This window comes from Chlorocebus sabaeus, chromosome 9 (genome assembly GCF_047675955.1).
Source record: "Chlorocebus sabaeus isolate Y175 chromosome 9, mChlSab1.0.hap1, whole genome shotgun sequence".
NCBI lineage: Eukaryota > Metazoa > Chordata > Mammalia > Primates > Cercopithecidae > Chlorocebus > Chlorocebus sabaeus.
In genome coordinates, this window is record NC_132912.1 from 98003298 (window position 1) to 98023800 (window position 20503).

The window sequence follows — 20503 nt, forward strand, 5'->3', positions numbered from 1 at the left end:
GGCACGCAGCTGGAGCCAAGGAGCAGCAGCCCCTCTGGACCAGGAATGCATGCTCCAGCTGCCAACCCCACCCCCCCAAGCCCCACCCGGCACCCTTGTTTACTCAGAGCTCTGCCTCAGTTCCTCATCCTGCCTGCCACTTTTGGGTATTTGAGTGGGAAATTCCTAACCTAGTCCACCCCCTTTACACCTACAGAGAATTGGCCCCATCTCTAACTCATCCTCAAACCCAGTTCCTTTGCTGGGATTCCCAGTGTTTTTGGATTCAACCTCAAAGAGTCTGAGATGGAGCAGACTGGGCCCCTCTGCTGGGTAGATCCAGGAGACTCCTATAAAGACTCAAAGGGCTTGGTGGCTCATGCCTGTAATCCCGGAACTTTGGGAGTCTGAGGTGGGAGGATCACTCGAGCCCAGGAGTTCGAGACCAGCCTGGGCAACACAGTGAGACCCCAATCTCTACAAAAAAAAAAAAAATTAAAACTTAGCCAAGTGTGGTGGCACACACCTGTAGTACCAGATACTCAGAAGGCTGAGGCAGGAGGATCACTTGAACCCAGGAGGCTGAGGCTGCAGTGAGCCGTGATCAAACCACTGTACTCCAGCCTGGGTGACAGAGCGAAACTTTGTCTCAAAAAAAAAAAAAAGACTCAAAGGCAGCTGCAGCCAAATGATCTGTGACAGAAGAGGACATACCTCTCCAGTCCCCAGCAAGGCACTTCCTCAGATACCTCTCCCCTTTCCACCTGCAGCCCTACCTCTCCCCCAGTTAAGCCTGCCTCTGTCCCCAGATCAGAACCTATTCTTAAGGACAAGCATTTATATCCTTAGGGACCTCACTTCTTTTATGACTTCTGGTCCACTCTGGGGAAAAAGCAAATACTGCTTCACCAAAACTGTGCACCATGAAGTATTTCTCCCTTAGTTCAGATGGTGAACACAAGCACAGGCTACTCTAGATTCTCTCAAACACTCCCTGACTAATAATACTGAAGAATTTCTCAGGAAGCAGCAGGCCTGTCAAGGAAGGACTATGTTCAATTAGAAGATGATGATCACAGAAATCAAAACACAAATAAAAACAGTTCTGGAGGATTAACTGATTTGTTTGTGCTTGACACGATGCTGGGCATTTTACATGTTAATTCTTACTTTTACAGACACCCTATAAAGCAGGAGGTATTGCCCTCTTTGTGTAGATGAAGAAAATGAACACAGAAGTGTTCTGCTAATGTAGTCATTTTTCTCCCTGGAGTAGTGGCTCTTGCACCTGCCTGGGCAGCCCTGGTCCTGATGTGAAAGCCCCTACCAGGACCGGCTCAGAGGAGGACTACTTACGGTCTGCTGTTTGCTTCCACCCCGCTGGCAGCAGTCTTTGACTCCAGGGCATTGTTGAAGTTGGAGATATTTTCAGAAGAGTAGAGGCCAGCTGGGTTGTTGTACTGGTTTGTGATGACCCTGGCGGTAGGGCTGGAGGCAGGCGAGGCGGTAAAGGGCATGGCACTTCGGTTGTGGGCGCTTCCTATGTGCAGGACCTCCTGCAGGCAGGGATCAGAGGATAAATCAAGGGGGGGCATCCAATGCAAACCCCTTGATGGGCAGTGCAGGCTGAGTGCCAGGGAGAGGCGTTCCAGCTGCTAAGATGGCCCTAGTTCAACCCAAACTTTAGCTGAGGGGCACTGATACACCCACTGAGACACATGGGCAATGACTGGGGAAGTTTCCCACAATGGGCACCTTTGGGAGTTCACATCTTCTGAATCATCTCTGCCTTCTGATTCTTCCTTGAGGCTCAGCAAAGCCTGCCCTCTGGGCACCTTGGGCAGGACAGCCCTTGATGCTTTGGGCTGTAAGATTCAAGTCACAGCTAAAACACGCTTTCGGGCACATACCAAAGGGATTAAAGCACTAGGTGGAGAGAAACACGCAACCACTTTTGTCAGTGCAAAACAGGAGATGATAAAAGGTGGAGATAAATTCTCCAGAAGTGAGCAAGTTAGACAAGCAAGATAAGAGGGTGTGGTGTCACAGGGGGAAGCAGCTGCTGACTAGGCAGAGATGGCCTCAGTCTCCTGCAGAACAAGGGTAAAGGGAATTAAGGATCTATCTATTGTTTCTTCTGGGAGAAAGACAAGGCTAATCAGATAGAAAGTCAGGGGATACCTGTTACAGGGATAACCCAGCAGAGCTGCAGAAAAGGACTTTGAGTTCCTTGTATTCTCATTCCGCTTTCTGTAATTTGAGAAAGTTCCCTCCACCCCCACCCTAGACTTGCTAGGAGTCAGGTGAATAATTACTACAGCTACAACATCTCAGAGCTCCTTTACAAACCCCCAAAACCACTTTTGAAATGAACATTCCTGTTTTCTAAAACTACAACTTTTCTACTTTTTCTTTCCCCTCTGCCAGCATCACAGTTTTTCTGATAGCCCAATTAGCAGGGTCTTTTCTATATGGGTGTCTGGATCAACCCATGGCTTCTAGGTGACGCATGCTCTGTGCAGCCTGCTGAACTCAAAATGTGTCTTAGTGTCTGTGTTTTCCAGAAAAATCTTCCTGAACTCTAATCTCTTTCTTAAAACACCCAGGCCCAGAACAGCTGCCCCCAAAAGAGTTTCTGTCGTCTGTTGCACTTCCTTTTTTTTCTCTCCTTTTTTGTTAAATCTTTAAGTATTTTATGCTTTCTTAAAAAATATATATATATGAAAACAGGTTTATTGAGTACCTAATTTAAAATAAAATAAAACAAATTGAAAATATTTTTATGTTTAAGATTTCTCTTTTTGGCCAAGCGCAGTGGCTCACACCTGTAATCCCAGCACTTTGGGAGGCCGAGGTGGGCAGATCACCTGAGGTCGGGAGTTCGAGACCAGCCTGACCAATATGGAGAAACCTCATCTCTACTAAAAATACAATATTTAGCCAAGCGTGATGGCGCATATCTGCAATCCCAGCTACTCGAGAGGCTGAGGCAAGAGAATCTCTTGAACCCAGGAGGCAGAGGTTGAGGTGAGCCGAGATTGCACCATTGCACTCCAGCCTGGGCAACAAGAGTAGAACTCTGTCTCAAAAAAAAAAAAAAAAAAAGATTTCTCTTTTGGCTGGGTGCAGTGGCTCATGCCTATAATCCCAACACTTTGGGAGTCCAAAGCAGGAGGATTGCTTGAGCCCAGGAGTTCGAAACCAGTCTGGGCAACATAGTAAGACCCCAGTCCTAAAAAAAAAAGTTAGACAGGCATGATGGTGCATGCCTACAGACCCAGCTACTTGAGAGGGCTGAGGAAGGAGGATAGTGTAAGCCCAGGAGATGGAGGCTACAGTGTGCCATATCATGCCACTGCACATCAGCCTGGGGAACAGAGCAAGACTCTCATCTCTAAAAACACAAAACAGGCCAGGCACGGTGGCTCATTCCTGTAACTGCAGCACTTTGGGAAGCCAATGCAAGAGGATCACCTGAGGACAGGAATTCAAGGCCACTCTGGCCAAAACGGTGAAACCTCGTTTCTACTAAAATACAAAAATTAGCTAGGTGTGGTGGCACCTGCCTGTAATCCCAGCTACTCGGAGGCTGAGGCAAGAAAATCACTTGAACTCAGGAGGCGGAGGTTGCAGTGAGCCGAGACTGCGCCACTGCATTCCAGCCTGGGCGACAGAGCAACTCTGTCTCAGAAAAAATAAAAATAAATAATAAAAAATAAAAAACAACAACACAAAATTTCAGCAGTTATCAAAGAGTAGTTAAGTAAATTTTTTGGCACAGCTACCCAAAGAAATCATATATGGTAATTAAAGGCTATGGTCGTGAAGACAGGAGATTTACAGATTGGTGGCCGGGGACCCTTGCCTACATATGTCGCAGCCAGGATGGTCATGCTTTCTTCTTCTCTCCATCCCCACGGCAATTCCTAGGAGCAGCAGAGGGTGCAGAGCCCCAGGGAAGGGTCTTTATTTTTCCACCTTGGCTCACTTTTCCCCTACAATTTCCTGTTTGGCCATGAGCAAGGAATACCCCTCTGAGCCCATTTTTCATCTTTAAAATGTAGAAGAAAAAGCCTTCTTCACAAGGATTTGTATGAGTTACCAGAGTGTCCAGTACAGTGCCTGGCTCGTGGCATATATTCAGCCAGGGTCTATTCCCTTCTCCCTCCCCAGAAACACATTTCCAATTAGAATGGAAGTCAATGGAAAATTCAGGTTGAAAATTCGGATGATTTCACTTTATAAAGAATCCTTCAAGAATGCATCTGGTTTGTACATAAAAGGAATATCTCTACCCTCATCTGAATACTGACTGGTCTTTCCAGAAAGCAGGCAGATTCAGGGCTTGCCTTTTAGAAGGGATGATGTAATTGTTTGGGCTTTGTATTTATCAGTCTCCAAGGAAACTCAATAATGAGGAAATACAAACTAGGTGTGTAACTATGCTGACCTCAGATAAGCTGGGGTGTTGGTTGGCATTACATGAACCAACAGATCTTTTTATTATAGATGAACTCTGCTCTTACTCATTTATCCTCTGCTTTAGAATGGCTGGAAGTAAAAGACTTTGGAAAAATGATGGGTGGGAAGTTTTTCTTACAGTAATAAAGCATTACTGGAATCACAAGAAAAATACTAGGGTTGAAAGTATTTGAGAATTTTTGTAATCTGAAGAGAACTACCTTCAAATGATTAATACAGGTAACTATAGATTTAAAATGAAAATTCAAATATACTACAAATGAAAACTATAACGGAAATTTACATAATTACCTTATTTACATGAAAATGAGGATTTCAGATAGACCAAGTTAAAACGAAATCATTCCTTGTGTGTTATAAAATATGTAAAAATTAAAATTTAACAATTAAAATTTAACATTTATGGTAAATTTAAAGAAGTAGCTGAAAACTCCCAAGGAAACTGAAACTAACTGTGGCATGTTTTAAATTAGTTTGCACAATGGCCAGTGTATAGACCAAGTGCCATTTTACACCCGGTGAAACCCCATCTCTACTAAAAAATACAAAAAACTAGCTGGGCGAGGTGGCAGGCGCCTGTAGTCCCAGCTACTTGGGAGGCTGAGGCAGGAGAATGGCGTAAACCCGGGAGGCGGAGCTTGCAGTGAGCTGAGATCCGGCCACTGCACTCCAGCCTGGGCGACAGAGCGAGACTCCGTCTCAAAAAAAAAAAAAAAAAAAGTGCCATTTTACGAACTTTTCTGAGAGGAGTTGTATGGAAGAATATGTTCACGTCAGTTTTGAAATGATGCGAAATGATCCTTAAAATGACTCTTGGGATTTTTAATCATTATTTTTACTATCTTAAAATGGCAAAAATTTTGTGTGACTTCATTTTTGATATTTTAATGGATTCTAGTTGAGAAAATATGACTTATATCGAACCACCCAATTAACACACACTAATATACCAAGTGAGTTCAACTTCCTCCAAGTTTCTGTTTTATGTATAAAAGATAGCTAGCTATATATTGTATTTTAATTATATCTTAATTCACCATAAACACTAAATAGTATCCCCAATTTCAAAAAATAAATTAAATTTCAAATCTTCAACTTGGGTCAAATGCATAACCATCACAAACCAGTCTAAAATTTTCAAAAGGCATTATCAACATATTAGTTTATCACTACTAATTCATTAATGTATCCAACAGACACATACTTTATGACAAGTAGCATGTTGGGTGTGAGGGATTTTACAAAAGATGTTCTAAACATCTCTAAGTTTGTCTCTTATTTCAAAAACAATACCCATTCATGCAGATGTGTAGAAGACACACATAAGGCAGAAAGAAAGAAAATCATCTATAATCTAACTTCTGAGAGATGTATTCACAAATATGGGATCTTAGGGCAGTCTACTGTCCTGAGAAATTCTGTCTGGGTGACAAATTGTATACTACATACTGCTTTTTCTATATTAATTGCCACTTTGTTTTAGTAATTTTAAAGTCTCACTAGAAGTTTCACTGTAACAAAAATAGAGATTTCCACTCCATGGCTCACAGAAACATAACAGGGGCATAAGGTGGGGAGAAGCAGGGCTTCCTATTACATATCCCCCGATTTCTTCCAGGCTCTAGGCCTCCAGAGCTAAACTTATTTCCATCCCTGTCATGATTCATTTGTTGCTAAAATCCATAACGAGCTGAATAGCTCCTTGACTTCACTGTGATCCTGCCAACCCTTCCCACGCAGGAAGGCTTCCACTGGCTTCCCTTATCGCCTTCCGACCCCCTGCTTCCAGCCGAGGACACAGCGTCACTGCCCTGGGGTTTTCCAGCCCTTTCCTCCTGCAGTTCCCTTACGGGAAGAACTGAACAGGAGCCAGATACCAGCAGTGACAGTGGAGGGCTCTCCCTGCAGTCTCATCCTCAGGCCTCCAGGGCAGGAAAAACAGGAATGTGCTGAGCAGTGTCAGAAATGGCAAACTGCTGGGTGGTGAGAGTAGGGGCAATGGTGAGCAAGAACTTACCTGGGGTTCAGAGGCTAAATTCATCTTGTATGGATGACGCTTCCCCCCTTCCTCCGTCACCAGAGGAGACCAGACTTTATGTTCAGATCTACAACAGATTAACAAAGCTGCTGTTTCACTCATGCAAAATAAATAATGTATACCAAAGACAAACTGGAAAAATGCTCCCTCTTTCCTGGACTAGACTCTGAACTAGCACCCTCCCATCAGCCCTACCTTCCATTTGCCACCAGGTTGATCTTTTAAACACCCCCATCTGATAACATTCATAGCTGATGCCTCCCAACACTTTGGGAGGCCGAGGTGGGTGAATCACTTGAGGTTTGGAGTTCGACATCAGCCTGGCCAACATGGTGAAACCCCATCTCCACTAAAAATACAAAAATTAGCCGGGTGTGGTGGCATTCACCTGTAATCCCAGCTACTCAGGAGGCTGAGGCAGGAGAATCGCTTAAACCCAGGAGGCAGAGGTTGCAGTGAGCCCAGAGAGTGCTACTGCACTTCAGCCTGAGTGACGGAGCGAGACTCCATCTCAAAAAAGAAAAAAAAAAAAAGAGAGAGAAGAATGCCCCTCTTTTGCACTTATAGACAGTTTTCTTTGTACCAATCACAGAGCAATGATTTTACTTTAGTCTCAGTTTTCATTAGTGTAGTTGTTTCCTCTCTTGCAGGTAGAAAATATTTATACTTATCTTTACTTATTTTATTTTATTTTATTTTATTTTATTTATCTATTTATTTATTTATTTATTTATTTATTTATTTATTGAGACAGAGTCTCGTTCTGTCGCCCAGGCTAGAGTGCAATGAATGGCATGATCTCGACTAACTCCCAGGCTCAAGCGATTCTCCCACCTCAGCCTCCCGAGTAGCTGGGATTATAGGCACCTGCCATCATCCCTGGCTAATTTTTTTGTATTTTTGTAGAAACAGGGTTTCACCATGTTGGTCAGGCTGGTCTTGAACTCCTGACCTCAGGTGATCCACCCGCCTTGGCCTCCCAAAGTGCTGGAATTACAGGCATGAGCCACCACACCTGGCCATACTTAACTTTATATTTGTCACAATGTCTGTGCCAGATATATACAAGATGTCCCTGTTTAACATGTCAGCAAATAAATTTAAAAATCAATTAATCAATCAATGGAAGAATGTCCTGAACTCAGGCTTGAAAGAGAGGATTTGGACTAAGATAGAAACGGAGATGAGAATGAAGGGCAGATGTGCTTTGGAGGGGGTAGTAATAACACGGTATACCTCTCATGGGGTAGGTCTCTGAAATGTACAAAATATTTTGAGATACTCCCCCACACTCGATCCACCTGCCAGTCCTGTGCCACAAGGCAAAAAAACAAAAAAAGCAAAAAACATACTTCACAGATGAGAATCTAAGCAAAGGGTTCATGACAAAGAGCTATGGCAGGTAAGGTTAGTGAAATAACAGATGATCAGAATGAAACATCTGAATTTGATGCAGTAGGAAATAGGGAGCCACTGAAGGTTGAACCAAATCACTTCTGAAATCCTGCCTTTGCAGGGCACATTCCAAGGCTAAACGAAAGAAGAATGGAAATTCTACCCTAATTACAGCTCCCGAGGTACTGTCCTCACTCATCCTTTTATCCCCAGCACTCCCTGCTTGTCGTGTACTTAAAGTTACACTCAGCACTCTGCTGCTAATGTGTTGAAGTTTTTCTCTGTTATAGAAATCTCCTGGCATGGTACCCACTGCTCACTGCTCAGTACAGTGCAGTAGGAGCAGCATCCTAAGGACATTTTGTTTTTTCTTGAGACGGAGTTTCGCTCTGTTGCCCAGGCTGGAGTGCAGTGGTGCCATCTCGGCTCACTGCAACCTCCACCTCCTGGGTTCAAGTGATTCTCCTGCCTCAGCCACCCAAGTAGCTGGAACTACAGGCGCCTGCCACCACGCCCTGCTAATTTTCTAATTTTTAGTGGAGATACGGTTTCACCGTGTTGACCAGGCTGGTCTCAAACTCCAGACCTCAAGTGATTTGCCTGCCTTGGCCTCCCAAAGTGCTGGAATTACAGGCAGAGCCACCGCACCTGGCCAGGACATTTTACTTACTCAAAATTTTGGTTAGTTAAGTTGAATCAAATGAAAATGCAGATATCTTACTGAAAGAAGCCCACATCATAAGAAGCACTGTGAAAATTAGAGGTGGGCTGGGCATGGTGGCTCACACCTGTAATTCTAGCACTTTGGGAGGCCAAGTCAGGTGGATCACCTGAGGTCAGGAGTTTGAGGCCAGCCTGGTCAACATGGTGAAACTCCATCTCTACAAAAAATACAAAAATCAGCTGGTTGTGGTGGTGCAAATCCGTAATCCCAGCTACTCGGGAGGCTAAGGCAGGAGAATCACTTGAACCCGGGAGGCAGAGGTTGCAGTGAGCCGAGATTGCACCACTGCACTCCAGCCTGGGCAACAGAGTAAGAATCCGTCTCAAAAAAAAAAAAAGAGGGGAAATAAGCAATCTGAAGTTCAAATTCCACAGATCTTTTGGCATGCCTATAGTATATACACAGCACTGAGCTAGAAGGTCTGGGGAATTCTGAGATAGGAAAAACAGTCCCTGCCCACAAACAGCTTCTACTCAATCAGAAATGAACAAAACGTTTCCATAGGCTTCACCTGGCGACAGTGAGCGTCATGTTGTCTGTGCAGCCTTTGATTCTGTTCTGAGCTTCCAAGTGCGTCATATTGCTAGTATTTTCCCCATCAATGGCTGTGATTACATCTCCGATACATAAATTAGCTAGAGCTGCCTTGCTTCCAGGAGTGACCTAGAAAAAAGGGGAGAGCAGGCTAGTTACTATTTGTCTCCAAACCACTAAGTTATCACCAAGTTAAGTATTCACTGATATGGAGCAAAGCCCTGAAAAACAGAAGAGGGCTGAAATCATAAGCTTAAATAATAACAATCATTTATATTATGTTATCATTGACAAAGAGTGCTTTTCTAATATGATCTCATTGTAGCCTTATAGCAACCTCATGAGAAAGGAGGACAAATAGCAGTCCCCATTTCCAAGACAAGGAACTGAGGCTTAGAAAGACCTATGGCTTACCCAGGATCACCCAACTAGTATATTATTATATTACTAGTCCTCCAATTAGTGTATTACTGAGCCAGGACACAAACCCTGAACAGATCTGATGTCCTTCCCACTGAACCATGTTTGCTTCCTTAAAATTAGTTAACAATTACATTTTTAAAAAACCACACATTTAGAGAACATTATATACTATAACACCGTTTCTTTTAAAATCTTAATGTTATATATACAAAAGAAAGTAGAAACACTGTACACTCAATTGTTCATAGTTATACAGTTTTGCAATGTTTTTTACAATAATATTGAATTACTTTTTAATTTAAAAAATTATTGGCCAGGCATGGTGGCTGACGCCTGTAATCCCCAGCACTTTGGGAGGCCAAGGCAGGCGGATCACCTGAGGTCAGGAGCTCAAGACCAGCCTGGCCAACATGGTGAAACCCTGTCTCTACCAAAAATACAAAAAAATTAGCCAGGTGTGATCTCAGCTACTTAGGAGGCTGAGGCAGGAGGATCGCTTGAACCCGGAAGGTGGAAGTTGCAGTGAGCCAAGATCACGCCTCTGTACTCCAGCATGGGCAACAGAGTGAGATTTTGTCTCAAAAAATAATAATAAAATAAAAATTAAAAAAATAAAAAATTGTTAAAAGCAATCAAGGATATCCTAAAGTATGGTAGTATAGGTTTATACTGGTTTAATCTCCCAAAATGACCAGGGTCATTCCATATAGGCAGCTGGTTTTCTGCAGACTGATGCTTCTAAAACCAGTGGTTCCAAATTGACAGATCACTGATGCTTGGGGGAAGCCAATCAATTACTGCAATAGGTCCTTAAATTCACCTGCCTACAGAGCAATACATGTGGACTCAATACATATCACATCTCCTACACTGATGGACAACTATTTTTCAAGTGAATATAGATGCTATTAAAATGAACAAGATCCAAACTCATTTTGAAATAGTACTCACCTCGGAGTACTATTTCTTTTTTTTTTTTTTTTTTTTTTTTGAGACGGAGTCTTGCTCTGTAGCCCGGGCTGGACTGCAGTGGCCGGATCTCAGCTCACTGCAAGCTCCGCCTCCCGGGTTTACGCCATTCTCCTGCCTCAGCCTCCGGAGTAGCTGGGACTACAGGCGCCCGCCACCTCGCCCGGCTAGTTTTTTGTATTTTTAGTAGAGACGGGGTTTCACCGTGTTAGCCAGGATGGTCTCGATCTCCTGACCTCGTGATCCGCCCGTCTCGGTCTCCCAAAGTGCTGGGATTACAGGCTTGAGCCACCGCGCCCGGCCTCGGAGTACTATTTCTAACCAAGGTATTTGGTTAGATTTTCTAAACTAAGGTATACTAAAAATATTACTGTCATCATCCCAGGGTAAGTCCACAACTTTTTTTTTCCACATTACAAGACCTTCCTGGATGGGAATTCCAAGCCCACAGGAGCAGGGTGGCAGTAACACCCCAGGCTCCCAGTGCCCACAGGGCTCTGGCCACCCTTTGGAGAAGGCCCTTGACTCTCGGGATCCAGTTGAGAAAGATCTTATGAACACCTGGGTGTCTCCTTATGGCTGAACCACAGGTAACAGGTTCTTCAAGGCAGCAAACCAGGACACACAAGTTAGGCCCTAAACCTCAGTATCTGATGCAGTTTTCAGCAGCTACAGTTTCCAATTAGCCCTCAGCGCAGCTAGTGTGGTGCCGCTATTATGGTGCATTCCCCATCAGCACCCTGACCCCATAAAATGAGGACAAGACAAGCTGTTCCTTGAGGTCCCTTCTGGCCCGCACATTCTATGACTTTATCAGGCAAAACTCTCCTGGAATGTGGCAGGATATGGAAACCAGTACCGAGATCCTGACCTCCTAACCTTCCTTTCTGGCTTTCCCATCATTTGTTTACCAGAGATCTGGGTTTTAGGAAACGAAAGCAGCCTCTTGATTCAAGGTTCAGATCTTCCCCTCATCCAGCCACTGGGACAGGACTTTTTATCCAGGCAAGCACAGGCCGCTCTCATTTCAGTGAACAATGGAGAGTTCGCTTCTGAGTCATCCAGTGCGCGCAATAAAAAAAAAAAAAATCGTCCATTTTCTGACCTATTGTCCTGAGAAGATTGATCTGGTGCATCCTCATATACGTTTCACTGTTACTAAAGGACAACGCAGGCTTATTTTTTAAATGGCCCTAAGCATCACTTTATTTGGGATTGGCAAGGGTTCTTGACGGGCAAACTCTAACTCCAAGGAGAGTAACCTGAATCAAGGAGAATAATGCCTGATGGAATTCACTTATCATGGCTAAATCTAGCAGTTTCAAAGAGCAGTCCCCTTAGGACGATATCCAAAATCTTTAACAAGGCCGCTAAAGCCAGTGCCTCCCTCCCCAGCCGCATCATGCCTCTTCCCCACTGGGCTCCAGCTACAGGGTCTCAGGACTTTCACACCTGCTTTTACCTCGGCCTGATTAACTTCTCATCTTCCAGGTGTCTGTGTAAACAACCCTTCTTCTCAAAGAGGCCTTCCCTCAACATCCAATCTAAGCTATACCCCCACAGTCTTTTTTTTTTTTTTTTTTTTTTGAGACTGAGTTTCACTCTTGTTGCCAGGCTGGAGTGCAGTGGCGCAATCTCAGCTCACTGCAACCTCCACCTCCCGGGTTCAAGCGATTCCCCTGTCTCAGCCTCCTGAGTAGCTGGGATTACAGGCTACGCCACCATGCCCAGCTAATTTTTTACATTTTTAGAAGAGATGGGGTTTTTTCACCATGTTGGCCAGGCTGGTCTCAAACTCCTGACCTCAGGTGATCCACCCACCTAGGCCTCCCAAGTGCCGAGATTACAGGCATGAGCCACCACTCCCAGTCATCCTTTTAATATACTTGGTTCTTCCTCATGGCACTGGTCACTTTATGTTTCCAAACCTCCTTGGTGGGTTAGTTTGTTTAATGTTGAAAGGCCTACTCAGCAGTAAGGAGCATGAGGGCAGGATTTTGTCTGCCTTCTGTGCTGTGATATTGCAAAAATTTTAACAGTGAGAAAATTATGACAGTGAAAGAGATCTGGCCTAAGCAACTCCATCTTGCCTTTAATCTCTAAACTGTCCTGGATCATTCCTGGGCATCAGCAAAGCTAACTTTGGGAGAAATTTTAGTGTATAGTTTAAATGATGGTAGCACTTTCCAAAACTAAACTGTCTTTGAAAAACTAATGAAAGGCCACCAGGTTAGGAGGACGAGAGGGGCCTGAATTCTGCTAATATGTAGGTATAGTTAAATGATTACCAGCCATTTTTCCAGAGCTCACAATATTTGCAACTTCCCCAGTTACTCCTGTAAATAACACCCCTATTGTAGAACCTAAGACTGGCCTTTCATGATGTCCTTTCAGGCTTGTGCATTTCTGACTACCAGATGCCCCCCACCAACATGCAAACTCAACACACCATTTTCCATACCCCTGTGATGGCATGCCCAACCAATCAGCACTGATGTTCCCTAGCCCCCTGCCTGCCGAACTCCTAGCCTTCAACTTTCGTGGAGGCTGATTTGAGTAATAATAAAACTCAAGTCTTCCATTTAGTCAGCTCTATGTGTATTAAACTTTCTGTATCGCAAATCCTCTGTCTTGATAAATCAGCTCTATCTGGGCAATAGGCAAGAACCCATTGGGCAGTTACAATATCCTCAGCACCCAATAACTGGAACACAGTAGGTGCTCAATAAATATCTGTATAATAAACAACTGGCTCTAAAACATCTAGTGTTGTTAAATATGTAATCAGGCTGCTTCTTTTTATCTTTAAAACGAATTATTTCAAAAACATCAAAAATATTTTTATTTCAAAAATCAAATAATCATTTCCCTCTACATTGCTATCCTGAAGCATGACCACTCACAAAACTCAAATAATGAGATTGGAACTGGAGAGGTTGAGAAGATGAAAAAAAAGTTTCCTTTCACTTTTTTACACTGAACTGCTGAGAAGTCCAGAATGTCCAGCATTTGGTTCCAACTGTTTTGTGGGAGAGACATTTCTGCTAAGTATATCCCAACAGGTCCTGGACAAGCTAGAACCAGCTTAGGAGCCCCAAGCCTGAGTAATTGAGGTCTGGTCATCCTATCTTTCAGTCTAATTTCTTTGTTGCTTTTTTTTTTAAAGCCAAACTGGTAAGAAGCCAAAGGAAATCTCAGAAAGTCACAAGCAACATCAGATAGGACTTGAAAGAAATTACACATACAGATTAAGTTCACATTCTTTTATGAGATATCTTTTTTGGAGGAAAAAGTGGATTTAAACAAATTATGGGATTTGCCTTTCCAAAGCCCTTTCATATACAATCTCCTATTTGAGATAATAATATGATTACCTCACCACCAACATATTAGATAAACTTTACCATTGAGGAAACTGAGATTCAGAGAAATTGTGAGGGTGGTTCAAGTTCACACAGCTAAAAGCTAAGTCTGAACTTGAAAGGCTCTCTCATTGCAAATTCCATTCCTTTTTGCTTTAGCACACCGCCACAAGCAGAGGCTCCAAACTCAACTGTCAAAGCCAAAAAAAAAAAAAAAAAAGTCCAGGAGACTCATCTGCAGTGGCCTTCTACATAGGACCTGGAGTGTCACAAAGTCCTGCTGCTGGCTGAGTGCCTTCCCACCACGGGACAGTCACTCCCCCACCCTGTACTGATCTGGGGCCCAGTAACCCCACCCATTATAAAATTAACAAATCCTAACACAGAGTGACAAAGGTTATGAGACAGAAGTCCTGTGCCTCTAACACTGGATAGTTCCTGTCTTGAATGGTGGATTCCAATCGTTGCCAAACACTATTAATCACAATCATAATCATAACGACAGCCATCAGTTAATGAGCGTTTAGGTACCAAGCATGACAAAGTCTTTAGCAAGGGTTAACTCACCAATATTCACGTGATGCTACCAGACAGGCAATGTTATCTGCATCATTACAGAAGAGGAAATGGAGGAACAGGGGTTAAGCAGTTTGCCTGAGGTTGCACAGCTGGTGAGCGGCAGGCCACAGCAGGCTCCAGAGTCCACCCACTTAACCAACTAGGCCACATTATCTGTTCTAATTTCCTCCTGACCATCAAGTTCATCAGAACCAGCTCCTAATGGAGTCAGCTTCAATTTCTTAAAAAAAAAAAAAAACTTCTGGGCCAGACATGGTGGCTCATGACTATAATCCCAGCACTGTGGGAGACCAAGGTAAGTGGCTTACCTTGAGCTCAGGAGTTCGAGACCAGCCTGGGCGACATGGCAAAACGCTGTCGCTACAAAATACAAAAAAATTTTGAGGGAGTGGTGGCACATGCCGGTAGTCCCAGCTACTCAGGAGGCTGAGGTGGGATGATGGCTTGTGCCCAGGAGGTAGTGGCTGCAGTGAGCTGAGACTGTGCCACTGAACTCCAGCCTGGGTGATAGAGTGAAACTTTGTCTCAGAAAAAGAAAAAAAAATTGTATACTCACCCCCATTTGTTCAGTGAACATGCCATTCATTGCCAGCCTTCTTCGCCAGAGACCATACAACTAGACCACACAGCTCTTGCTGCATAAGAATAAATGGGGACAGGAATGGTGGCTCAGGCCTGTAATCCTAGCACTTTGGGACGCCAAGCACTTTTGGGAGGTCAGATGGCCAGATGGCAGGCAGATCACATGAGCTCAGGAGTTCAAGACCAGCCTGGCCAACATGGTGAAACCCCGTCTCTACTAAAAATACAAAAATTAGCCAGCTGTGGTGATGCACACCACCTGTAATCCCAATTACGCAGGGAGCTGAGACAGGAGAATTGCTTGAACCCGGGAGGCGGAGGTTGCAGTGAACCAAGATCACACTACTGTACTCCAGCCTGGGAGACAGAGTAAGACTGTCTAAAAAAAAAAAAGAGCAAATGGGTTTAGGCACAATTTCCACTAATGAACAATCTACCATTTTCTGCTCAATTCATTCTTGTGTCCCTCACTTTTTGTCCCCACCAGCACCCCCAGGTAGATACTGCTTGTTTAGAGGCCAACACGTTCTCTATTCCAAGTTCATAATGCATCTTTAAGACCTGTCCACTGCTGCCAGTCCTGAGCACATAAGAAGGCTTTTGAAGTTTAATTGCACTTGTAACTGGTGTAAATAAAATAGGATGACGATGTAGCTCTCCCACTTTCTTCAACTTACATTTAAATAACTACATATCTAAATGACACTACTATCATACAGAACTGGACGCATACCCATGACAAATAAAAAGATAACTCTCCTCCTCCATGATAATGGCATGTTTCCACTTCATCCATCCCGTTCCCTCCTTCTCTCTCTGTTCATTCACTTATCAGACATCCTTATGTACATTCTGAAAGACAGTGTAACTTGTTCATTAAGATGTGGTTTCTGGAGTCAGATGGTCAGGGTTCAAGTCCTGCCTGGCTTGTGAGCTAAGTGTCCTTGGGCAGGATATTTTACCTCTGTATAAACAAGGATGCCCCAAGGATGAAAACATCAGAAGCCTGTTGCAAGGATTACATGAGGCAATGTAGGCAGAGCCCCCACTGTCAGGGCTCCAGAAATGTAAGCTATTGTTTGTAGATTCCAGGAACCACACAAGGCACTGGAACGCAGCTGTGAAAAGGGTGGTGCCTGCCATCAAGAAGCTCACAATCTCCTGGGGGAGACAAGCATGTACAACAGCTGATGAGTGTTGTGCTAGAACCAACAAGGCAGTAGGAGCCTAAAGGTGGAATCACGGAACACTCCCTGGAGCAGGTGCTGCTTAAAACTGTGTAAAGCCACAAAAGGAAAAAAGCAAAAGGAAAGAGCATGCCAAGTCTCAAGAAAGAAAGAAAAGAAAGAAATGTAGCAAGTGAAGGGAGAGGGCGGGGATGAGGCTGGAGATGTAAACACAGACTAGGAGACCAACAAAGAAGTTGAAATATAGCATCTGACATTGACTGCCCAGTTAACTGCCAAGAAACAATCACTGAGCCTTAGCTCTGCTGAGATTAAGCTGACTGCATTTGACAGATCCTCTCTAACAGCCGCTCAAAGCAGCAAACCCATTCAAGGGATCACCCGTTCGGCCTCTAGGTCAGCCATTCTGTGGCTGGCTTTCCCTAGTGGGTCTTTCAGAAGGCAGTCCTACTTAAAAATCACATGTTCTACTGACAGCTAGATGGGGTTCCTTTAACTCACTGGCTCAAGATTGAAACCTAGAGGCCCATGAAATGGACGCAGCCCGCAGTCTTGTTTTTTTCTTACATTCAAATTACATGCCAATATTCATATATCAGCAAATTTCACTCAAACCCCTAGATTCTCAGCTTCTTTTGAAAAATCAGAAGATCTGGCAATTCTGGGCCTAGATTCCCATATGGCAACAATCAGCACCAAATGAGGAGCCTCTGATCCTCTATGAGACACATGCTCTCCATTTAGCCATAGGCTCTACCATGCTGTACTACCCCAGCCACAGAAACCCAGTACCTGTTACCACGTATCATCATTCTTGCAGCTATTAATTTTCTGACTACTTCACCTACTCAAAACTCATTTATTATGGTATATAAGTTTCTATTTTTTCCCATTCTAATATATACATATGATTATACTTTATACCACCATATAACTACCTTCTTGACTCTTCTAATATGGTATGAGGAAAAAATAATTGAGTAGAGCTTGCTGGGTGAGGCAATTCACACCTCAATTCTAATGCTTTTCCTCTCCACTGCCTTAAAGGATGCCAGTTTTTAGGGGAAACCATTTTGGAGGTCTGGTCCATCATCATTTGTTGATTCGACCAACACGCTGAGCTCTGTATGCTACACACTGGGCAGAGTCAGAGTTCACTGTGATTATTCAGGGGAGTAAAACATTGTCCCTGTGCTAAAAACGGTTTGGACTAGGGATTATAATTTGCCTTCTGTAAAATTACTAAAGCAGAAATGAATGCAGCAAGAAAATATGATTCTAAAACAAGCCAAGCAACATTCTTATTTAATTCTCATAGGCAAAGAAACAGTGTTGGTGGGCAAAGACAAGACAGCAGAGATCCCACTGGGGGCCCACTGGGATTCAGAGATGAGGAAAAATATTATTTACCAGGCAACTTCCTGCTGCAAACAGGCCATATGCTTTAATTCTAGGCAACACAAACCCAATGCCAGCTTTTTTTTTTTTTTTTTTTTTTTTTGAGACAAAGTCTTGCTCTGTCACCGAGGCTGGAGTGCGGTGGCGTGATCTCAGCTCACTGCAAGCTCCGCCTCCCAGATTCAAGCAATTCTCTATCTCAGCCTCCCGAGTAGCTGGGATTATAGGCAAGTGCCACCACGCCTGGCTAATTCTTGTATTTTTAGTAGAGACAGGGTTTCACCATCTTGGCCAGGCTGGTCTTGAACTCCTGACCTGTGACCCACCGGCCTCAGCCTCCCAAAGTGCTAGGATTACAGGTGTGAGCCACTGCGCCCAGCCCCAGCTTCTTAAAAGTTGCATTTTTTAAAATGTTCTTTTACATATATAACATACAGAATTTAACAAAAATGAGTAAGTATGAGCATATTAGTCCTTTTTAGTAAATTTTCTTTTAAAAAAAAAACAAATTTTGGCCGGGCACGGTGGCTCAAGCCTGTAATCCCAGCACTTTGGGAGGCCGAGACGGGCGGATCACGAGGTCAGGAGATCGAGACCATCCTGGCTAACACGGTGAAACCCCGTCTCTACTAAAAATACAAAAAACTAGCCGGGCGAGGTGGCGGGCGCCTGTAGTCCCAGCTACTCGGGAGGCTGAGGCAGGAGAATGGCGTAAACCCGGGAGGCGGAGCTTGCAGTGAGCTGAGATCCGGCCACTGCAGTCCAGCCCGGGATACAGAGCAAGGCTCCGTCTCAAAAAAAAAAAAAAAAAAAAAAAAAAAAAAAAAACAAATTTTAGGCCAGGCATGGTGGCTCACACCTGTAATCCCAGCTCTTTGGGAGGCCAGGGTGGGTGGATCACTAGAGGTCAGGAGTTCAAGACCAGCGTGGCCAACATGGCCAAACCCCATCTCTACTAAAAATACAAAAAATTAGCCGGGTGGTGGCAGGTGCCTGTAATCCTAGCTACTCATAAGGCTGAGGCAGGAGAATCACTTGAACCTGGGAGGCAGAGGTTGCAATGAGCCAAGATCACCCCACTGCACTCTAGCCTGGACAACAGAGCGAGATTCCATCTCCAAAAAGAAAAAAAAAAAATTAAAAAAAAAACTCTTAGATTGCCTCCTAGCCCCTTGATACAAATGAGTTTGTGACCACTGGCTCAGTTTAAAAGTTATAGAAAGCAAGATTATATGTAGAAATACTTTATGACTAGGATTACCAAACACCCTGATTTGCCCAAAACAGTAACTTATTTTCCCAGCTTAACTATCAAGACTACCCCATTTCATTCCCAGAAGTACTCCAGCCTGGATGATAAATGGTACTGCTGCCTTTTTGACAGAGGTGGGGGTTTTAACCAAATACTTGTCAAATGGTTTAAATGGTTCTAAGGCAGAGGTTTTTGTTTTATTTTTTTCTTTTTCTTGAGGGAAAAGCCGTGTCTATTCAGAAGGTTTATTTGTGGACAGGTCTACAGGTCAATTTCCTGACTCTTCATGGAACATTGTTAACCTTGCCCCTTGGAGTTGGCATCTAAACCTCATGCCAGAAATCAACCCCGCTCACTAACACTCAGCCAACTGTGATATTTGCAAGGATGAGGCAATGGTTTCCAAACAGGTTGGTCTTCAGATCCCATGGTGGCAGGGATTAAAAATATAGCTAGAGCTCCACACCCCATCTCAGATCCACCAAAGATAGCCTATACAGTGAAATCCAAGAACCCATATATTTTTAAAGCTTCCCAGAAAATGTTAATGCTTATCAGGTTTGGAAACACCAAGAGAGATGATGACTATCTTTTCCCCTTAAACTCTCTCCCTGAGTGAATGTTAAAGTCAACAGGTAGACAAAAAGTAATTAGACCCTAAAATCTGAGCTCCTCCAGAAACGCCTTCAAGGGCAGAACTTATACTCCTATAAAATACATAGAAAGTCCTTGAAAGGAGTATCCATTAGAACAGTATTTATCTATCTCTTACCAAAACAGACTTAAAAAAAAAAAAAAATAGGCCAGGCAGGGGTGGCTCATGCCCGTAATCCCAGCACTTTGGGAGGCCACAGCAGGAAGATTGCCTAAGCCCAGGAACTTGAAACTAGCCTGGGCAACATAGTGGGACCCTGTCTCTAAATAAATTAAAAATTAGCCAGGCATGCAGTCCCAGCTACTCGAGGAGACTGAGGTGGGAGGATCGCTTAAGCTGGGAGGAGGTCGAGACTGCAGTTAGCTATGAGCACCACTACACTCCAGCTTGGGCGACAGAGCAGGATGCTGTCTCAAACAAAAAAATACAGCCCCTGTAATGTTGGTTAACACCCCTGAAAGTGCTATACAAATGGAGCATTATATAAGTCATTTTGCTTTGTTTTTTAATTAAACAGAGATGGGGGTCTCGCAGTGTTGGCCAGGGTGGTCTTGAACTCCTGGCCTCAAGCAATCCTCACACCTCGGCCTTCCAAAGTGTTAGTTTCACAGGCATGAGCCACTGCATCCATCCAGTAGAAGTATAATTAACTCCAAACAAGATTCTAAATAACTCGACGTGGGTCCTATTTGCCCTTGGCCGGAAAACTCACAGCTAAATGTAGTGTGCAATTACAGAACCAACTGATTCAAAGTTCCTGGCACTTCTCTCTCTTTCCTCTTCTATGTTCCAATTTTTTGTTAAATCTTACGTGTGTTCTTGTGTTTTAAATATTGTAAATATGTAAGTAAGTGAAAGACAAGCCTAAGACAAGCCTGCAAGTAAGTGAAAGAGACAGCCTAAATAATGATAGTATCAATAATAATAATATACAACTGAGATAA

The 20503-nt window shown here is 43.7% G+C and overlaps 1 protein-coding gene across 1 annotated transcript in view; it reads right to left on the minus strand.

The window, feature by feature from the left end:
• The window catches only part of PDLIM1 (PDZ and LIM domain 1), a 54278-nt gene that overhangs the window by 24841 nt on the left and 8934 nt on the right, over positions 1 to 20503 (minus strand). The window contains exons 2-4 of the mRNA XM_007963638.3: positions 9130 to 9281; positions 6479 to 6566; positions 1336 to 1535 (exon numbers count right to left, since the gene is read on the minus strand). Coding sequence (XP_007961829.3) covers positions 1336 to 1535; positions 6479 to 6566; positions 9130 to 9281 — 440 coding nt within the window. The remainder of the gene's footprint in view (positions 1 to 1335; positions 1536 to 6478; positions 6567 to 9129; positions 9282 to 20503) is intronic.